The 19,875-nt window shown below is 43.5% G+C and overlaps 1 protein-coding gene across 2 annotated transcripts in view; it reads left to right on the forward strand.

Annotated features, from left to right (window-relative positions):
• Positions 1–19,875, forward strand: part of POLR3A (RNA polymerase III subunit A) — a 98,755-nt gene that overhangs the window by 64,816 nt on the left and 14,064 nt on the right. The window contains exons 18-24 of one of the 2 annotated variants that reach the window (XM_075534563.1): positions 5,806–5,924; positions 7,657–7,794; positions 9,339–9,509; positions 10,223–10,336; positions 14,486–14,572; positions 14,652–14,734; positions 15,701–15,871. In XM_075534563.1, coding sequence (XP_075390678.1) covers positions 5,806–5,924; positions 7,657–7,794; positions 9,339–9,509; positions 10,223–10,336; positions 14,486–14,572; positions 14,652–14,734; positions 15,701–15,871 — 883 coding nt within the window. The remainder of the gene's footprint in view (positions 1–5,805; positions 5,925–7,656; positions 7,795–9,338; positions 9,510–10,222; positions 10,337–14,485; positions 14,573–14,651; positions 14,735–15,700; positions 15,872–19,875) is intronic. The other variant, XM_075534564.1, reaches the window with a different exon arrangement.

Consider the following 19,875-nt stretch of genomic DNA (forward strand, 5'->3'; position numbering starts at 1 on the left):
TTGTTGCTACATCGCACCCTGACTGTCTTGTTTCCTACATGCGACCCTTCCATAAGGGGATGTCCAATTGCCTACAGATGGGCTTTGGGTCTCCACTCTGCACTCCCCCTCATTCACAATGATATGATATTTTTGTTCTGATAATGCCTGATACCTGATCCCTTCGACACCTCTTGATCACACAGGATGGTGTGCTTCCTCCATGTGGACTTCTGAGCTAGATGGCCACTTGTTTACCTTTAAGACCCCAGACGCTCTTTTGATAGATGGTCACCATCCCCTTTCTTCACCACATTTGCTTATGCACCCATTTGTCTTCAGTGATCATATCGGGGATTTCTATAGATGTTTTATTGCAAAACATTTTGTTGCCATTTTGGGGTTCTCATTTTGCTCTTTTGATGCACATAAATTTCGAGTGTATCCTCTGCCGTAATATACAAAGTTGCGCCTATAGCCAGCTGTGTTGTCAAAGTTTTCGATTAGTTCCAGTGATTTTTTTTCATAATTGAGTCTTTCGGGGTTTTCTGTATAAGATCATGTTGTTTGCAAATAGTTTTGCGCTTCCCAGTTTGGTTGCCTGTGATACGATTTTGATGTCTAATAGCCCTGACCAAGACTTCCAGGAGTGTATTACATCAGAGTAGTGATAAAGGGCAACCATGTCTGGCTCTTGTTTGTTGAGGGAATGAAGACTTTATGTTGCTTTGCATTGAGTTGAAATGCTGGCCATTGATTTTGAACATATGTCCTTCATAATGTTGAGGAATTGACCTTCAATTCTTATTGTATTGAATGTGTTTAGCAATAATATTTTGAATTTTATGTAATGCCTTTGTATATCAATTGATATAATTTTTTGTTTTATTTATTTACATGGTAGATTTAATTGTTTTTCAAATGTTGAACTATCCGTGTATACTTGGTATAACTCCCACTTAATCATGACGTATGAAGATGTCAACAAACACTCTCTTGTGTTTTGTTGAATTAGCTAGAATTTTGTTGAACATTTTAGTGCCTGTGTTCATGAGTGACACTGGTCTGTAATTTTCTATTTTGGTGATGTCTTTGCCTGTTTTGGGTATCAGGGCCTTACTGCCTTCATAACCTGAAAAGAAATAGAATAGTATGGGTTAGTTTCTGTGGAATTGGTGGTAACTCTTCTCTAAATGTTTATTAGATTTCCCCAGTAATGCTCCCCAGTCCTGGAAGACTTTTTAATTTTCTCCTTATGTTTTAGGCCTGCTAAGATATTCTACATCAGTCTGTAGGTAAAGTGCTTTTAGAAATGTATCCATTTAGATTTTCTAATTTATTGTAATTTTTTTCATAACATTGTCTAGTTATCTTTTTTATTTGGCTGCTACTGTTACTCATTTTATCTATTATTATTACTACTCATTTTATCTATTATGTGTTATATGTGCTTTTTCTCCCTTTGTTAAGTTTGTCAATGTTTATTAATTTTGTTAATCTTTCATAGGAACCAATTTCTTGTCTTGTTGGGTCTGTTGTTTCTCTTGTCTGGTTCACTTATTATTTTTTGGTGGGGTTCACTTATTCCTGATCTAATCTTTTTTTTTTTAACATTGTTTGAGAGTTTCATTTGCTGATCTTGTTCTAATTATTGTGGAGATGTGTTTAAATATTTATTTTAGCTCTTTCTTTTTTGGGGCTATTTGCACTTAATTGCTATTAATTGCCCTCTGAGACTGCTTTTGATGTATCCCAAATGTTTTAATTTACATAATTTTGTTCTTTTCTGAGGAATTTTAAAATCTCACTCTTTATTTACTCATTTAACCAGGGGCTTTTAAAAAGTAAATTGTTGCTCTTTTTTTTTTAAAATCATTTTATTAGGGGTTCATACAACTCTTAACACAATCCATACGTACATCAATTGTGTAAAGCACATTTGCACATTCATTGCCCTCATCATTCTCAAAACATTTGTTCTGTTCTTAAGCTCCTGGCATCAGGTCCTCATTTTTCCCCTCCCTTCCCGTTCCCCTCTCCCTCATGAACCCTTGATAATTTATAAATAATTATTTTGTCATATCTTGCACTGTCTAACATCTCCCTTCACCCACTTTTCTGTTGTCCTTCCCTCAGGGAGTAGATTATATGTAGATTCTTGCAATCGGTTCCCCCTTTCCACTCCACTCTCCCTCGATCCTCCCAGTATCACCACTCTCACCACTGGTCCTGAAGGGATCATCTGCCCTGAATTTCCTGTGTTTCCAGTTCCTATCTGTACCAGTGTGCATCCTCTGATTTATAAGGTAGAATTGGGATCGTGCTAGTGGGGGAAGAGGAAAGTTGTATGTTTCATCGTTGCTACACTGCACCCTTGTCTCCTGCCTCTTCTGCAAGGGGATGTCCAGTTGCCTGCAGATGGGCTTTGGGTCTCCACTCCACACTTCCCCTCATTCACAATGATAAGACTTTTTGTTCTTTGATGGCTGATATCTGATCCCATCAATTCCTCCTGATCACACAGACTGGTGTGCTTCTTCCATTTGGGCTTTTGTTGCTTCTGAGCTAGATGGCCGCTTGTTTACCTCAAGCCTTTAAAGACCTCAGATGCTATATCTTTTGATAGCCAGGCATCATCAGCTTTCTTCATCACATTTGCTTATGCACCTTCTTTGTCTTCAGTGATTGTGTCAGGAAGGTGAGCATCGTGGAATGCCAGTTTAGTAGAATAAAGTATTCTTGCATTGAGGGAGTACTTGAATGGAGACCCAATGTCCATCTGCTACCTTAATACTAAATTTATACATATATGTATATAGATCTCTTACCTCATTCTCATATAAATATATTTACATATGTACATGCCTTTATTTAGACCTGTATAAATGCCCTTTACCTCCTAGCTCTTTCCTCTATTTCCTTTTGTCCCACTATCATGTTCAGCCTTCATTAGGGTTTCAGTAATTCCTCTCAGTTGCATTACCCTAGGCCACGCCCTACCAGGCCTCCTACACCCTCCCACTCATTTTCAATAAAATATTTTACTTGATCGTCTTGCTGTTGGTTTCTAATTTTATACCATTTTGATTTGATAATTTATAAATTGTTATTATTTTGTCATGTCTTACACTGTCCAACATCTCCCTTTACCCACTTTTCTGTTGTCTGTCCCCCAGGGAGGGGGTTATATGTAGATCCCTTTTCTCCCCACACCTTCCCATTACCCTCCTGGAACGGGTACTCTCAATATTGGCCCTGAGGGGTTTATCTGCCCTGGATTCCCTGTGTTTCCAGCTCTTATCTGTACCAGTGTACATGCTCTGGTCTAGCCAGATTTGTAAGGTAGAATTGGGGGTCATGATAGCGGATGCGGGGTAGGGGGGAGCATTCAAGAACTAGAGGAAAGTTTCATGTTTTATCGGTGCTGTACTGCACCCTGACTGACTTGTCTCTTCCTTGTGACCATTCTGTAAGGGGATGTCTAATAGACTACAGCTGGGCTTTGGGTCTCCACTCCGCATTCACCCTCTTTCACAATAAGATTTTTTTTGTTTTGGGTCTTTGATAACTGATACCTGATCCTATCGATCCCTCCTGATCACACAGGCTGGTGTGCTTCTTCCATGTGGGCTTTGTTGCTTCTCAGCTAGATGGCTGCTTGTTTGTCTTCTAGCCTTTAAGACCTCAGACGCTATATCTTTTGATAGCCAGGTACCATCGGTTTTCTTCACCACATTTGCTTATGCACTCATTTTGTCTTCAGCAATCATGTCGGGAAGGTGAGCATCATGGAATGCCAATTTAATAGAACAACGTGATCTTGCATTGAGGAAGTACTTGAGTAGAATCCCAATGTCCATTTGCTACCGTAATACAAAACCTATAAATAAGATGTACATGGATCTATTTCCCATTGTCACATATAAATATATTTATATATGTGCATGCCTGTATTTAGACCTCTATAAATGCCCTTTGCCTCCTAGTTCTTTCCTCTACTTCCTTTGACTTTGCTCTTGTCCCACTATTATGTTCAGCCTCATTTTGGGTTTCAGTAATTCCTCTTGGTTACTTTACTTTTGATCAAGCCCTACCAGGTTTCCTACACCTTTCTTGCCATCAACTTTAGATCACGTATTGTTCCCTTGTCCCTGGGTATGTTAACAGCCACTTCCTTTTCGTGTCTCACTTTCTCCCATGTCTCTGGGAATCATAGGTCCAGGTTGTTTTCTCCTCCAGATTGTTTATCCTGCCTATCTTATCTAGATAGACATACAAAGATAATAATGTGGACAAAAACATAACAGGAAAATGAAACAACAAAAGAAAAGAAAACAACAACAAAAACCAACAGCAACAAAAGAAACGCCGATAAATAGTTCAAAATCTATTTGTTGACTTTCAGAAGTGTTTTCCAGTGGAGTCTGATGGGTACCACACCCTGGCCCCACAGTCTATTTTTGTTGTTCCCTGGGGACTTCATGGTTCTGCTCCCCTTGCTGTTCTGTTGCATGCCCAGAGTGTATCACCTCGGTGTGGTGCGGCATCAGATCGGGCACAGTTCCCACACTGTGTCTCCAGTGTTGTCCCTCATAGCGCTATGGGTCAGTGAGGGATGTTGTGTCTAATGGAGGGGCCGGCCCCACCCTCTCTCCCACTCCCTTCATTTGCTGCTGTGTGCTCTGATCAGACATGTCCCTCTCCCTGAACTGTAACTTCAGTGCTGTCCTCCAAGGTGAATTCTTCTTGGGGGAGTGAAGTCTGTCCACATATTTGGGATAGCGGCCAGCCCCTCATGAATGGGATTTCTTAATAGCATATTTAGTGATGTGGCAAAACATTTGTTTTATTTTTTTCTATTTACAAGAATAATCGATTATAAATTATTCTTAATTTCTTAGCAAATAACAAGTCTTCATTTACCATATTCATACCTGTCATTTAGTGTGTACTTGGATTTAATTCTTTCCTTTGAGCCTTGTTTATGGTTTTTATAATCTGAGCTAATAAGATGATTTAAAAGGAAGAAAAAACATTTATATGTTGTATATTGATGTGGTAGATAATTGTAAGAATTAAAGTGTTAAATAACTAATCGAGTTAATTCTTTCATATTTTTCGCTCAAAACTTTTGTCGTAGTCATTCACGACATAACACATTAGACTTCATAATCTCACCCAACCCACTTCCATCAAGTCAGTTCTGACTCGTAGCAACACCTAGTAAGGCATCTTAGGGTGTTTGGGAGCAGATAGCTCTATCTTTCTCCCAAGGAACATGAGGGGTGGGGTGGGCAGGGCGTTGAACTATCAACCTATTGGTTAGCTGTTCAACACTTACAACCTTGCTCGGCTTCCATAACGGTTTTGTTTGTTTTTAACAGAATGAGCTCTTGTATGTGTTAGTTCCTTTGCTGTCGTGACGTGTGCCCTTTTCACTGTACTATCTGGCACTTTGCTGTGTGCTTTTCTGTCTTTGCATCCCACTCTCCCACCCACTTTGGAATTGCACCCTACCTCTCATGTCAAGTTTAAAACATTCTCCAAAAGCTCGACCAGATTGCTACTGCATCTTTGGAGATTTCCCTCACTCTTCCCATTCTCTCCTTTTACTCTTAAACATCTGTAGATTGTCTCTGCTTGCTGTGTGTTCTGGACAGGCTTCTGCCTTGTTTGTCTAGTTATGTTGTTTCTTCTTCACCGTGAACTTGTGAGGATAGGTCCATGTAAACCTAACTATATTCCCTTTGTATCCCACAACACTGCTTGCATATAAGTTAATATTATACAGGTAAATGAATGTTCGTCCCCGGCTCTTTTTCCCAGGTTCCTTTATTAATATATCACAGATGATTGCCTGTGTCGGACAGCAGGCCATCAGTGGCTCTCGAGTGCCAGATGGCTTTGAAAACAGGTCCCTGCCTCACTTTGAAAAACACTCCAAGGTAAGTAATAGTGGACGGAGCATATCAGTAGCTCAGAAGAGGGTAATTGCAATGTGTCCCAGAGGCAGTGGTGATAGCGTGAGGAGAGCTCAAAGTTATTTTCTCTTCAACCCAAATTAAGAATCTTATTATGCTCAAAGTTGGAAAACTTGGAAAGCTTGCTCCTTTATGAGAAGCAGGCTTCCAAATCGCCATCTAACTTACCTAATGTCATAATATGCAATGTACGTATGAATCCATCTCGTCTGTGTGTTTGCTTAGGAGAACATAGAGTAAAAGTGTAAGATGTTAAAATACTGATGGTATGAATCATGCTCAAATGCCTGGAGGAGTCCAGATTTTGTCAGGAACTCTCAAGTTTAATGAATATCTGGGTGTCACTGCATCTGGTGGTTTGAGCTCAAATGTAAGCAAAATGAGAGGAGGAGAAACAAATGCTGCCGTTCCCTGGGACTCGGGAGCGGACAAGTTTTGAATGTGCAGTGTAGGAAGCTAGCGGAGATTTAGTCACTAGGCAATTCAGAATCTGGAGTCAACTCCAGATGTTATTCCTATTGGAGCATAAATGCCCTAGCTGTTTCTGACCTCCGGAACTATAGAGTTTGTTTTTCCCCTTGTGGAAGACAGGACCGCTGTACTGAGAATATGTAGATACTATCTGTGAAGACAGAAGGAATCAGGTGGACACTGTAGAGAGACCTGCCATGTCTTGTTACAGGCTCGTTTTAGACGGCGAGTTACAAGGAAGCTCCGGGGAGTAGCTCTGCTGGTCTGGAAAGGACTGCAGACCAACGAGAGAAGCAAGTAAAGCCCTGGCCTGGCCATTTAAGGTTTCCCCTAAGGAATAAAGAGCCGTCCAGGTCAAAGGCCATTTGACATGGTTAGATTGACAGCTGCATACACATATAGTTTTCTTGAGATACCATACACAAAGTTCACCTAGGTATAGAGTTCAGAGACTTCAAAAATATCTAGCGTTATGCCACCATCACCGCAATCTACTTTTAGATCATTTCCAATACCCCCAAAGGAAATCCCATATATATGAGCCCTGCGTGTGTGGGTTTTATAAGTAGGTGGATGACTGGCTTCTTTCAGAGGGAGCAGCGGCCTCAGTCACCACTCACTCTTTTTTTTTATTTTTTTTTATTTTAACAATTTATTGGGGCTCATACAATTCTTTTCACAGTTCATACATATACATACATCAATTGTATAAAGCACATCTGTACAGTCTTTGCCCTAATCATTTTTTTCTCCTCTTTTCTTTTTTTACATTTTATTAGGGACTCATACAACTCTTATCACCATCCATACATATACATACATCAATTGTATAAAGCACATCCATACATTCCCTGCCCCAATCATTCTCAAGGCATTTGCTTTCCACTTAAGCCCCTTGCATCAGGTCCACCACTCACTCTTGCAGTGCTTGACTGCTTCTACTTACAGCTCTAGGGGTGTAGTCTGGGCTCAGCATCCCATCTCCCTAGATCCTAGAGCCAGTCCCAGCCCTGTCAGGGCCCTCGCCATTCTGTGTATCTGGGCAGGATGGCTTGTGGCCAGTGATTTCTCCTTTAGGAGAGAACATATAAGCTGCCATTTCTTAAGTGGGCATAATAAGCCAGGGGTTTCACACACAAAGATGGGACATTTTCTGATTTTAGTTTTTGAATTGTTAACCTTTACTTGTTTTTCTTTTGTTTTCTCTTCTCTATTCTCTGTTTAGCTCCCAGCTGCCAAAGGCTTTGTGGCTAATAGTTTTTATTCCGGGTTGACACCAACCGAGTTTTTCTTTCATACAATGGCCGGCCGGGAAGGCCTGGTAGACACTGCTGTGAAGACAGCCGAAACAGGATACATGCAGGTAACTTGAAGAAATGCAAGCCATGGTGCTAGAGCAGCACACAGGGATCTGTGTGCGTTGACTTAATGTGGGCATAACATTGTGCATGTGAACTATAATTTATCTAGTCTTGAGATTTAAAAGGAAAATCTAGCTGTGTACGTGTTCCGGAAATAACGACAGTTTAGATTCTCTATCCTTACCCACACTGTGAATACTTACGACTGTGCAGGCATCACCCACACCAGAGTTCGAGTAGGGAGAACGGAGACTGGACACACATCCTGCCATATGTCATTGAGCTTTGCCCAGCCTCTGTTTCCTATAGCTGGCGATGGGGATAACTCATACCTCCTGGTATCGCGAGGGCCGGGGAAGGCTTGGCAGTAAGTTTGTCAGTGTTTTTAACTACTTATACCAGGTAAAGATAACATTCTAGGGAGCTGTAGGCGCTGGACTTGAGGTGTTTTTGTGTCCTTTCTGAGAAGCATGGCCTTTTGCAAACTGGACACAGTGGAGATAAGTCAGACAGGAGTGAATGGGGGCCAGAACCAGTCAGAGTGCTGAGACCAAAAATGAACTCCATTCCGTAGACAGCACTATGCAGAGCCTTTTCTGGTCCTGGGGTGTCATTATTTTCTAATCAGTGTTCGATGGGAAGCTGCCCTTTCCTTGTGGAATGTGATGCTTATGTCAGAGACGTTCTTGGCACTTTTGATTTTATTATTTGTCCTGCCCTTTTGAAGTAGAAGTCCAGTTCTCCCAGAGCAGTGTCAGCCAAGAAAGGTGAATCCTGCTACGAGAACTTTTTGTATTGCAGGTTCCTGGAGAAAGATCTCTTTCTTTGTAACTCAGTGAACCATCGCGTGACTGGTGGGAGGTTCTCCCTGGGTAGTTTTGAGAAGTTGTTGCTGCCCGCTGGATCACAGCAGTGTGCTCTTCGTTTTTCGTTCCCCTCTGCCCTAGTCTGTGCCCAAGCCTCTATATCAGTCACATTGCAACGCCCAGGAGGCCTGCCTTAAGGTGTATTTAAAAATGCAAGGCCATTAACTGTATTCCTGGGAGAAAGAGGAGGGAGGCAAACCTCCTAGGAGAAGTGTGTAACTCCCCGGAAGTGCTGGAGGCGGGAGCACATTTCTAATTCCACGACATAGAGTTGAGAGACACGAATCAGGCATCCTCAGACTACGGCCCGCAGCCATATGCGGCCCACTGAGGACACTTACCCGGCCCGCCGGTGTTTTTGCCCCATTTGTGTTTTTTCACTTCAAAATAAGATATGTGCAGTGTGCATAGGAATTTGTTCATAGTTTTTATTTTTTAAACTATAGTCCGGCCCTCCATCGGGTCCGAGGGACAGTGAACTCGCCCCCTGTTTAAAAAGTTTGAGGACCCCCGCGTCTAGTTGGGGCAAGGGGTTTAGTTAACGGGATTACAAAGGAAATGTTTCCGAGTGACTGAGGTGCTTGGAACTTTCAACTCGACAGTCACAGCTCTCATTTTTCACACCTGCAGCGAGTTGTCAGAAAGAGCTGAGCTGTGTTTTTCACCTTCTTCCCCTTTAGAGGCGGCTTGTGAAATCCCTCGAAGACCTCTGCTCACAGTATGATTTGACGGTCCGAAGCTCTACGGGAGATATTATCCAGTTCATCTATGGGGGAGATGGCTTAGACCCTGCCGCGATGGAGGGGAAAGACGAGCCTCTAGAATTTAAAAGGGTCCTAGACAACATCAAAGTGAGACTGAGTAATTTTCAGAAGGGTTTTTTTCTTTTAAAGAATGAAGGACCATGTGGAATATCCAAATGTGTAAAGAATGATTCTTGCGGCTGTTTATTCTAGAAGTAAACTTTCGGCAGAGCAGATAATGGCTTGTCAATAGAGTAGACTAGAACTATTAAAATGATGGGAAATCCCATGAGGTTGGGGAGAAGAGATTTTCATTCCTTAATTTCTTCTTTTTTAAAAAACAATTTATTTTTAATGCAAATCTGAGACTAGAGTAAGGACTGGGACTGATGGAACAGTGTCCCCTGTATAGTCCAAAGTCTACTTTATTTGGTTTTGACATTCATATTTAAAAAGCACACACTCCCTGCTATTCAGTCGATGCCAACTCATAGTACAGGGCAGAACAGCTCTTGAGTTTCCAAGACGGTATCTGTTTCCAGGTGTAGAAAGCACTATCTTTCTCCTGTGGAGTGACTGGTGGGTTTGAACTGCTGACCTTTGGGATCACAGCCCGTCTCATAACCACGACACCACCAGGGCTCTTTTTCATGTAAAAGTAATGTTGACAATTTGCTTGAACGGAAAAAAATCACTGGTTTACTCTGGGTAATTTTATAGGGGTTATATTGTCTTATCCAAGTTATTTATTTGAATATTGCCCCACTGCTCCCTAAACCACCCCCCCCCCCACATAAAGTAATTTCTCTTTAAAACTTAAGGCAGTCTACCCGTGCCAGAATGAGCCTGCACTCAGTAAAAACGAGCTGACCCTAACCACAGACTCCATCATGAAGAAGACCGAGTTCCTCTGCTGCCAGGACAGCTTTCTGCAGGTCAGCCCAGCGGTGGACGGGGCACCCCTAGCTTAATTGGATGGTTACTGAGTGCTGTCAGGTGGATCTTATAAACTGAGATTTTAATATAACTGTGTTCCTATGCTAAAAAAAATTCAGGAATGGCCTGAGCAAAATCACACCAGCCAGCTTGAAAATTTTATCTCATGTGCTTCATGCAAATGTTTCTGTGTTTGATGGTTGAGGGAGGGGTGGGGAACTCCTTTTTTTTTTTAATGAATTTATTGGTACAACTCTTATCACAGTCCATACATCCATCCATTGTGTCAAGCACATTTGTGCATTTGTTGCTATCATCATTCTCAAAACATTTGCTTTCTGCTTGAGCCCTTGGTATCAGCTCATTTCCCTCCCTCCCCATTCCCTCCTCCCTCATGAACCCTTGATAATTTATAAATTATTATTATTTTGTCATATCTTACACCATCTGACATCACCCATCACCCATTTTTCTGTGTCCATCCCCCAGGGAGGAGGTTATATGTAGATCCCTGTAATCGGTTCCCTCTTTCCACCCCACTCTCCCTCCACCCTCCCTGTATCGCCACTCTCACCACTGGTCCTGAAGGGATCATCTGTCCTGGATTCCCTGTGTTTCCAGTTTCTATCTGTACCAGTGTACATCCTCTGATCTAGCCAGATTTGTAAGGTAGAATTGGGATCATGATAGTGGGGGGAGGAAGCATTTAGGAACTAGAGGAAAGTTGTATGTTTCATCGTTGCTACACTACACCCTGACTGGCTTGCTGTTTTTTAAATCCTATCTCCATCACCAATCCACCACCCACTCTCTCTCCAATCACGTGAACCAGCTTATCCTCAGTCATTCTGTCCACATTTTTAAAAGTCTTAATACCAGTTTTTAAAATTGCCCTTTTTGTAGCCATTTTATGAATCGAATTCATTCAGACAGTTTCTCTTATTTTTCCAAGGAATTCTTTCCTTGAGGTAGCTTCCTCAGGTTGTTGTTGATTTTATTTTAATTTTATTACCCTGACTCAGCAGCTCCTTCGTAATTATAATCATGGTTGTAATTAAAAACAAAGGGATACAAAGATTAGTAAATCATTCTTTGAGTGCTGGCTGACAGTGTCTGTGTGGCACAAATTCTGCAGGCAAAGCGGGAACATATCTCTTGTGCTCCATCAAAATTGAAAAAGTGAAGCTTCACTAAGAACGTGTCAGTTAGGAAGCTCTTCCCGTCTTCTAGTCATGTCCTGACATGCGGAAATGGAGGTTTTATGTTCAAAATCAGGAATGCTGCAAGCTTGAGTGCTTTTCCTGTGTTGTTACGTGTTCACTTCCTTGATTATATTTACTTATTTATTCCTCTGCATCTTCCAAGACCTTAACGAGGTAATGTGACAGCATTCACATTCCGGTGACTTCTGCACTCTGCCCGCATCAGAGGGAACAGATTCCCGTCTCGTATGCCAACTGCAGCTTGCCTGACCACCCCTGTGGACTGCCTTTGGCAGGGCGGAAGGGTGGTCTTTTGGCCCGCAGTGCCCACTTATTCCGATCGTCTGGCACTTGTGGCCGCCACACCCTGTCAGGTCCTGCCACGTCAAGAAGGAGACACAGCCTTCCCTCCAGCAGCTCACAGCCTGCTGAGGTGGGCTTTGCTGTGAAGCCCAGAATGCACTGGCCAGACCAGATTGTTCTGAGCTCATGCGTTGTTCCTGAACCATAGGTGAAGCAACAAAGATCGTTCTGAGTGGCGACACTCCCTGACCTTGCCAGAGCAAGCTGTAGAGAATTTAACTCGTGGCCTGCATATTGCCATATGTGAGCTCCCTGTTTGCATGGGTTGGTTCCGTCGAATTCCTTGGAAGGGTGTGAAATTTCATTTCTGCACAGTGAGCCTGTGTGTCTTTAAACCTAGCTTCAGGAAGATAGGGCCAAGCCTGTGTGCGAGAGCCGTCGTTCTTCACTGCAGAGCCGCTGGAGATGCGTCAGCGTGTCTGGTTGCTGAAATATCATTTTGGGGCCTGACATGCTTTTTACATGTGTCCTTTTTTTCTAACTCCCTATGTGTCCAAAATCCCTCACTGATGAAAATCTTTTGGGTCTGCCTGGATATAGGCTTGCACTCTTGGTTCCATGTGCCATCCAGTAAGACCCACGTACCTATGAGAGAACTTTATATCAAGAAAACAGCCAAGCCCAGTTCAACTCAGACCCACAAGTCCCCTTTCAGACTCAGCCAGCCACTTGCGATGATGCAGAATGCAGGAAGATCACAGGCCAGTGGGTGCAGAGTCGTGTGCAGCCAGGGTCGGCGAAACATGGCAGACCTCCAGTAGCTGTCTGGGTGGCAAGCAAGCAGGAGAATCATGGTGGGGGAGGGGAGGGGGTGGTTGTGGTTGGGCATGGGAAGGTCTCCTGGGCCCTCCTTAATATATCTTTTATGTATCAAGTTGACATAAAATTATGTAACTACCGTAGAATCCTTAACCCCAGTTAAGGATTAAATAGCCAAGTGGACCTTTTATGAACTTTCTGCTAAAGAACTCATCTACAGCTAGAGGAATAAGCAGACTGGACAAGGCAGCCATGTGAGTGCGGTTCTTTACATGGGGTGGGGCAGTGGTTCTGCGTGCCTGTCAACAACCCCAGCTGTTAAAGGCAAGCTTGCAGGCTCGCTTCACTGCCCTATCTAGATTTACCTGAGAGCATCTGTCTCTAGCTTGCAGTAACTGAGAAGGTAGCATCGAACTTGTGGCAAACAAGTGAACATGGAGAGCTTCTCTTTAAAAAGAGTCTGGAGATCGTTTAAGCTCTTGCCCTTTTAGGCATAGATGGGGGTAGGGGGCCACCTGTGTGGGACAGCATCACACCAGGTGTCTCCATCCTTGCTCCGAGTTGGAGAATTGGTCAATGAGAACAGTTGCGAGGAAGCCTTGTTCATGAACAAGAGGCGGTCAGAGTTGCAGTTGACCTTCAGGCAGTCCTTTGGACCCTTTGGCTTTCTGGGATGGCACCAGATACCCCCGGGCTGGAGCAGATTTGAAGAAAGTGTTTCCTCCTCTCTTGAGTGATGGGCTATTGCCCGGCGGCTCCCGAAGCGCCTGTTACGTATTCTAGAGGAGATTAAAAAGATTTAAATTTCAAGGTTGGCATAGAACTAGGCAATAATCCAATGAAGCACTCTACTCTCTATGGGTGCCTCTAGGGTTTTATTTTTGCAAAACTGGGTTTCTCGTGAGGTCTGCTTTAGTCTGTTGCAGGCATGGAAGCTTTAGCTGTGGGATTGACTGATGGACTTTAGGTAGGACGCCCAGGACCGAGGGCTTGAGCAGCATGAAGTGGAGTGTTTCTCCATCAGAATGCACAGCCCACTCTCCCACCAACTTCCATTGTACGGGCCGGTCATCAGCCCATGGCACCACGCAGCTGGACTCTTTGAGTTGGCCAGAGTTCTGTTCAAGCCACCGCCACCACTCTTGGTCCAAAAGAATGGAGCGGCATTCTTTTTCTAGAAAGGTTCCCGAAGACAAGCGCACTCTAGCTCCCCTTCCGCAGAAAGTCCCTGGAGACTGACCAAACTGCTGATTTCCTGGGTCTGCATCCTATCAGCCTATACGGACTCCTTTTATTCCACGGCGCAGTTCCACCAAGAAGTGCTGCAAGACATTCCCCATGACACCAACATGACATGACCCATTGTGAGCATGGTGTTGAGTGAATAGAGCTCATTGAATTGTAACCCACCTTCTCGGGAAGGGCTACACCAAGGAAGTTGCTTGATCCGGGTACTGAGAAGGATGGGAAGGCTGCTGAGCTGTTTGTTTTAGTTCCTAGACATTGCATATTGTAAGTCAGGTAACCTTCCTGCTAGATCACTAGAAATCTGTAGTGAAAGCAGTAGGCTCCAGCTGCCTTATGCGTATGCTTTTCACCTTCTTCCTCATGTTGTTTTTGTCATCTTTTCTGGGATGTGGGTATGAGCACTGCATTCCTTAGACAAACAAACATGTCCTAATAGAACCGGTCTCTGGTGAGCATCCTTTCTAGGCTATGGCTAAATAAGATGGACTTGTCATATATTACTAAAGATATGCACTGAATCATGTCACCCAAGTTAATGAGAAATATAAAACAGACACTGGCTGTATTATCTTTCAGGAAATAAAAAAATTCATAAAGGGGGTTTCTGAGCGGATCAAGAAAACCAGAGACAAATATGGCATCAATGATAACGGCACAACAGAGGTAATAACCTTCCTAGACCTTGCCGGCACAGGCCAGTTTCAGAGACTGCCATCCTAATTCTTTATTTCTGTTCTTTCAGCCCCGGGTGTTGTACCAGTTGGACAGGATCACCCCTACCCAGATAGAAAAGTTTTTGGAGACCTGTAGGGACAAGTACATGAGGTAGGGATGTTATTTATCTGAGCGTAGAGGGCATTCACTTCAGTCTGTCATGTCTGCTGACACATGCTCCCACAAGTACAGAATGCTACATCAGTGCTTTGTGGTAACTGCCAGCAGAGACACCTATCCTGAAGCAGGGTCTGTCGGCCTCTGTCTAGGGGCCTCAGTAGGTCTGTAGGTAGGTCTCTCGGCTGGGTACTCCATATCACATTGTATTTCTGGAAGGGTACCTGACAAGTGTAGTCTAGCCCCTCTTTCCCTTCATATCTCTGGAAACCAACTGCTGAGTCCTTGGGTCTGCATCGTGCCAGCCCATCTGGATTCCTCCTCTCTTGTAGAGGATGGTTCCATTGGGTCAACCTGGGAAGTGCTGTAAGAAATGTCCCATTACACCAGTGAGCATGGCGTTGAATTGGGACCCACCTCCTCTGAGAGTTTCCCAGAAGATGTTGCCTGATCTGACACTGGGAAGGATGGGAAGTCTCATCCCTTGGAAGGTGTGGAAATAATTACTAAGAGATTTCTAAGTATCTTTTCCCCACAGAAAAATTGCCAACATATTCCAGAGTTTTGCTACTCTGTCTGCCTTTAGTACCATTTGTTAGAGCACTTGGATCTTTCTAGCCGTCAACATCATGGGCCCAATTACCAGATACGAACCAAAGCATGTCACCACCCTTTTTGGATTCCCTTTTCTGCACCTATACCTAAATGGGTCTCCAGACTCTTCCTCCATCACAAACAGCCTGGCTCATTCTCAATAAGTCCTTCCTGGACTTAACACATATGAGCTGACTTCCAAAAGTTTGTGGGAAGAGAAATCCCTTATCTTTCATTCCATTTTTCCAGGTTGTTTGGGAGTGCTCCCATGCTTTCTGTGAGAAAGCAGTAATCAGAAGCCTCTTCCTGCAGTTTTCAGACTTTTCATTGCCGCATTATGTATCCATTCTTATTTTCTCTCCCTAGGGCCCAGATGGAGCCAGGTTCGGCAGTGGGTGCACTCTGTGCCCAGAGCATTGGGGAGCCAGGCACCCAGATGACCTTGAAGACTTTCCATTTTGCGGGTGTGGCCTCCATGAACATCACACTCGGTGTGCCCCGCATCAAGGAGATCATCAATGCCTCCAAGGCCATCAGGTGCTCAGCCGCCAGCACCCCGTTGCTTGGAAAGTGATCGTACTGCCACATGCATTTGCGTGTGACTCAGACGGGGCAACACCTAAAGTGTGGTAGTGTTTGTTGTAAAAGGGAGTGCTGGTGGCATGACAGGTGACATATTGGGCTGCTGGTCACAGTGCCAACCACTCCCAGGAGACAGATGAAGCTCTCTCTCTCTGTAGAGAGTTAGTCTCAGGAACCCCCAGGGGCAGTTCTACCCTGTCCGGCAGGGTCGCTATCAGTCCGAAGTGACTCAGTGGCTGTGAGTTTGGCGTGTTTAGGTTTGTTGTATCAGTCATATTTTGGTTGTATTTGATTAATCATATTTAGTTTAGAACCATTCAAGAAACAGTGGTTCTTGGGAAAAGATAAGAGCTTGAACGGACGTAGCCAGAAATCCAGGCCACCAATGGAAAGGACCCCCTGATGACACAGGCCCCTTTTGGATACATTGTGGCCAGTGAGATATGGCCTGAGTCACAGCTGATAGAGTCGGGGGAGTTGGGGGTTGGTGTTGAAAGGAAAAAAATTAAACTTATCTTTTGAAGATTTCTTGCTAAAACTCTTTGATAGATTTCTATTTCTCTAAGAGATCTTATATTCTGTGTATCATGAAGCTGAGTTGGTGGCTTGAAATTTCTGTAGACTGAGGCTTGCTGAGGTTATAAATCCTATTAATCTTCAGACTGCACTCTAAAAATGCACAGATGAGTGAACAGTACTCCCCAGCTGTACAGAAGTTTATTTAGGTCGCTGTTGCTTCCAGGGACCAGCCAGATGGAAGTGATCTGTTTCGTCCAGTTAGTCCAAAAATTCATCAGAGAGGCCAGTAAGACCGCCTTTCTCGGGAAGAGATGTCTCTGGGAGCCATCTCTCTTTCGAACCGTGCAGCACATAGCTGGAAAAGTTAAAGGAGACCTCCATCTTCCGAAATCCCCAAGTTGCTGACAGTCCTAGCTACCCCCATACTGGAGCAAGTGATCAGATACACGGTTACCATGTTTTCCACACACTTCCAGGTGATGGCTCATCTTCTACATTTTCTTCCTCAGACTACCAACTTCAAAATTCTTTTTTTTTTTGCTCTTAATTATGTGTTCATACCATGTATTTGCATCAAGGGAGATGTGGAAATAATTTATTTTAGAAAAATTAATGAGTAGTACCAAGAAAAATGAAGGTTAAATTTCCCAGATGTCACACTTTAAAAATGTTTTATTCAACTCTATTATCCTCACCAATAACCACTCTTCCCCCAGTTTAATCCGTCACATCCCAGGGTTCTGCAGTTCACTGTGAGGAGTACAGAACTCAAAGCGTGAAGGAAAGTGGCTCACGTAGTTGTGGGTGGTGGGAAGTCCCAAATCTAAAATTTAAAAGTCCGTCCAGAGGCTTCCTCATCCCCAAGGCTTCGAAATGGCAAAATCTGGTCAGGTGACAGGCTACAACTGCAGTCCCAAGAACCAGATGTCTGGCAGAGAAAGGCAAATCAGATGTAGGGTCTACCTGAAGGACGTTCTCCACCCCTGACTCTCCTTTATTGCTGGTAATGAGATCTCACTCCCTGTTCTGAGATATGCCTGTTCTATATCCAACAGGTGGGCAATCACTTACAGCTGATAATACAATCAGTAACTTCCCCCACCTTCTTTCCCAGACCCCTCAGGAAAATAGAGCTTGTTTCGTGGTCTTAACAAAGACTACAGCTAGAAGAACCCTGCTAAGTATTTCTCTGGATTGTAGAAATGCACACTAAAGCAAGTGGACATTTCTGCAATTCTGTTATGAAAGAATTTTTATACATATGTGAAACACACATGTCCCTCTGCACCATCTGCTGGATCCCTTGACAGATGCATACATTTAGGGCACCTGAATTTGCAGTATTTGCATTAACATGGAATCATCATGAGAAATCATGTACCAACCAAAATAACCCCACATACAGTACTGTAAAATCTATTGACTCAGCCACCCGGAATAGCCTATAAATCTTTATTGGCGCACACTCACAGTGGCTAATGGATTCAAACCACTAGCCTTGAGGCTCGCAGCCTTGGCCTAACAATGCTTAGGAACCTGGAAATAGATGTACAAGGTTATCTCTGTTCAAATGCCAAAAGAAACAAAAGTTTTACAAAATCAGATCACTGAGATGCATAGGCTCATAAAATACCTGTAAAAACAGTCATTTGCAGCACACACCCGCTTTTTCAGTTCCAGATCTCCTCTTTCGTCTCCCATTGCATGTTCTGTCAGTGGGAGTGCAGCTGCCCAAGAAACCCCAGAGGAGGATAATGTTGGTGGGTGCTAAATGTTATGAGACCTGAAAGACAGAAACTGGGGGGAAAGTTTTTCTTTTCACAGCAACTAGTGAAATATGAAATACATCCTAAAAGGGGCCTCACTCCCTGGGTTCATTACTTACATCAGAGGGCCCCAGATGGCACTGCCCTCGTTTTGTCTAGGGTGAAGAGATCCTTTGTAGATATTTTAAGTTACTGTTGTTGGAGCCATGAAGTGGATTCTGACTTCTGGTGACCCCTCTCTACAAAGAACAAAACACTTCCCCGGCCTCTAACTGTTGCTCTGGGGCTGGAACCCATTCCTGCAGTCCCTGTGCCCAGCTAGCTCATGGAGGTCTTTCTTTTCCCCCTTCGCCCTCTAGTTTTCCACGATGACCCACAGGAGCCGGTCCTTTCGGAGCACATGTTCAAAGAACGTGACACCTGCTTATTCCTAAGGTGTATTCTGGCTGTACTTTCCAGACATATTTGATGGTTCATGGTGTATATGATATTTTTGCCAACACCATATTTCAAAGACGGACCTCTTCGTCCATCATTCTTACTCCGCATCCACTTTAACATGCAGAGAAGGTGCCTGAAAGTACGGGCACTATAGATTGGGGCAGGAGCGCCTCGGTCTTCAGAATCTCATCTGTGCTTTTAAAGAGAGTTATGCAGTCATTACCACAATCAGTTTTAACATTTTCTTCATTCTTGTACCCATTATTATTTCCTCCTTAACACTTTTGCATTTTATTCTCATTTTTATTTATTTTTTCCTTATCACGTTTTTTTTTTCTGCAGCCAGTTTGCCCAATGTAATTCGCTCTTTGATTTCCTAACGGCCATTTCCTTGGGCTTTTATTGTAGGCCCACGTACAGTGTGATCCGTGATGACTCAATCTCTGTGCCGTTTATTGTGATGATGTTTACAGTTGTGAAGAGTTTTGCTTTCTTGATGTATAATCCATACTGAAGACTGTAGTTTTTAGTCTTCATCAGAAACGGCTTCAAGTCCTGCACTTTCAAGTTGGGTTATTTGCATATTGTAGCTTGTCAAAGAGTCTTCTTTCTTTCTTGATGCCACATTCCTCTTCCCATCGCCATCTTTTTCAGACTATTTGCTCAGTATACAGATTGAAGAAGTACACGGGGCTTCAGAAACTAATGGGAAAACAGATTAAAATATAATGATAAAAGGATACAGCCCTGGCACGTGCCTTTCCCGATCTTAGAGCATCCCCTGTCCTCTTGCTCCGTGGTCCGTGTACAGGTCTGGATAAACACAAGTGTTACAGCACTGCGGCATTTCACTGGGTTAGCCGTGCTCTGCTATGCACAGAGCCGGCCTACTTTCCTAGACAGCGAAGCACAAGCAAGCTTCTTCCCATTCGTCTCTCCCTCCAGCAAGATGACATCAGCGTGCTATCCTTCATTCTACACCCTCTTCTGAATCACATCAAACAAAGATCCCAGTGTCCTGATAGCATATCCCCCGTATTGTATTGCTATAGCTTTTTTTGTTTGTTTAATTCAAAATTTTACTTGCATATGGTATCAACAATATTATCTGATATTTTCTGCATCTCTTTCATTGAATTGGCCAGGTGGCTGGCTTCCAAACTTTTTTCATAGACCAATGAGCACCTCTAGCACATCATTCACTTGTTGAAACCTTTCAGTTGGTGTTCTAGT

This window comes from Tenrec ecaudatus, chromosome 16, assembly GCF_050624435.1.
Source record: "Tenrec ecaudatus isolate mTenEca1 chromosome 16, mTenEca1.hap1, whole genome shotgun sequence".
In the NCBI taxonomy this organism is placed as follows: domain Eukaryota; kingdom Metazoa; phylum Chordata; class Mammalia; order Afrosoricida; family Tenrecidae; genus Tenrec; species Tenrec ecaudatus.